Here is a 2,164-nt window from a genome sequence, read left to right on the forward strand (position 1 = left end):
TCAGCAGCTAGCCAAGGAAGCACAGGTCCCATTTTCGCCAAGTTCCTGAGGTGACAGCTGAAGACTTTTTAAGTTACAAAAAGCGGCCCAGGTGTCTAAGGGAAAATCAGCCTCTAGAAGTATTTCAAAGTTGCAGACATAGGCTCTTACAGAGGGACCAAAAGATGTGCCACTGGAAAAAGTCTCCCAGACGGCTCCAAAACCCTTTTTGTTTGCCATATCCAAGCAACTCATAACATTGACCTCAACCCCAGAATTTTCTTAAGAATCCAAGATGACTGAATTAAGGAAGAGCGACAAGTATTACCTTGAGCTTCAAGTCACATGAAGTATCTATGGGCGTGCATTAAAATTTATGAATCGGAGTTCAAACAAACATTTGCTAAATAACAGCCTTTCCCTAACCTGTTGGCTTCCCAGGAATGAACAATCATCTGACAGGTCCACAGCCATCATCTGCGTGCAAAAAAATGTCGCAGCTATTTAATTTCCCCGGAATGCCACCATAACCCTGTGCGTTGCCGATGTAACAGCATCCTGCACAGACTGCTGGTATTTAATGCATCCTTTAGGCTAAGGAACGTTCATGGATAGTGCATCCCGGACTACACTGATTTCTGCTTCGTGGATAGAGACAAATGCTCTAGACAAGCCAGCAAGGTATCCCTGGAGCTGCAGCCATCGACAACGTAGCAGAGTAATTTTTCTTAAAACACCCCACAGCTCTTCATTAAGGAAGATTCTCATTGTGCAAAGAAAAGGAAAAACAACAAAAAGAGGGAAAAAAAAAACCCCAACCAAGGGAGAGCTAGCGTGACCACTAATACTTTTCCTTCACGCATCTGGCAGTTATTGGAGACAGTTGCTGGAAATTCACATTTTTAATCCTGCTTGTAAAGTACAACTACATTCAGATGAAAGTGACAAGGAACAACAAATTTATGCAAGTTAGCAGTAAATTTCTATCTAAACTAAAAGTTCTTCCTTCTCACAAAGCTCATTTGATGTTTTTAGGTCGCAATTTACGAAGTCTGCCTAAAACTTGTTTTTGAACAAGTTTTCATATTCCCGAAGCACAGGATACTTACTACAGAAGTAGGACAGTACCCGTAACAAACTCAGAAATCCCAGATACTGAATTCCCAACAACTTTAAAGGACAATAAATACTAAACTGAACTTTTGAAAGTGCTGAGCACACAGAAGTCCTGTGAAGATCAAATCTTCTGAAAACCACGTTACATTTTAAAATGGTAAACAGATAAAATTTCTGCTGAGAGAAAACTCTGCTGGTGCAAAACACACTGCTACAAATACAGGCGAGTTATAATCAAGGACAGACAATACTTTCCGTACACAGAAAGCAAAACCAATCACTGACACTGAAAGTATTACCCAAACCACACACTTCACAGATCTCATATAATTTGTCGGTTTGATCATGTCAAGATTTTAACCTAGGCTCAAGGTTTTCAGCTTTTCCAGGCTAAAGCACAGGCCACAGTTTTACCAATGCCAGGCCCGCACAAAGGCCAGTCCTCAAGGCACCATTTTTCCCAGGGAATTAAAGTGAAAAACAGATCTGATTTAAAACTAATTGGGGAGGGGGGAAAAAAGGGTTAAAAGTTAGTTTTATGACAAATCCATTGACTGATCCAGTTCACCTTCCAAATCCATAAATGCCGTGTCAGCCCAAGCGCAGGGGCTGGGGATGACCCCACGGGGTGGGACAAGGACAGGCTGCTCCTTCTGGCAACAGCAGCACTCTACAGCAATCCTGAAGCTACGCTTAACAAGGCTTGATCTTCTTTGCAGCACATATTGTTATAATGAATAAACAGTCTCTGGACTCACCCAGAAATTGGTCCATCTTCCTGCTTACCAGTGGTGTCATCTGCAAAAAGTAATAACAACAGAAAATTATCCAAGTGAAAGAAAAAAATGCTACATTTACGCACAAAATGCGTCACAGCTACAGACCTACCTAGTAGTGCCAAGGCACTGTAACCCCAATGTTCTCTTTTCAACAAAGTTCAACTAGAAATGGAGTAACTAAAAAAAAAAAAACCAAACCACCAACCAAAACCCAACAAACAAAACCTATCTGCAGAAGTGAAGCCTCACACCACTGACACAGAACAAAATTCAAAATACATATCCAAACT

General features: G+C 41.2%; 1 protein-coding gene across 1 annotated transcript in view; it reads right to left on the reverse strand.

Annotated features, from left to right (window-relative positions):
- The window catches only part of LOC104167603 (pre-mRNA 3'-end-processing factor FIP1-like), a gene marked incomplete at its 5' end in the record, with an annotated part of 25,813 nt that extends 23,920 nt beyond the window's left edge, over positions 1-1,893 (reverse strand). The window contains one exon of the mRNA XM_009707909.1: positions 1,854-1,893. Within this exon, the coding sequence (XP_009706211.1) occupies positions 1,854-1,893 (40 nt within the window). The remainder of the gene's footprint in view (positions 1-1,853) is intronic.
- Between the last annotated feature and the right edge of the window lie 271 nt (positions 1,894-2,164).

This window comes from Cariama cristata, unplaced genomic scaffold, assembly GCF_000690535.1.
Source record: "Cariama cristata isolate BGI_N322 unplaced genomic scaffold, ASM69053v1 scaffold11359, whole genome shotgun sequence".
Classification (NCBI taxonomy): Eukaryota; Metazoa; Chordata; class Aves; order Cariamiformes; family Cariamidae; genus Cariama; species Cariama cristata.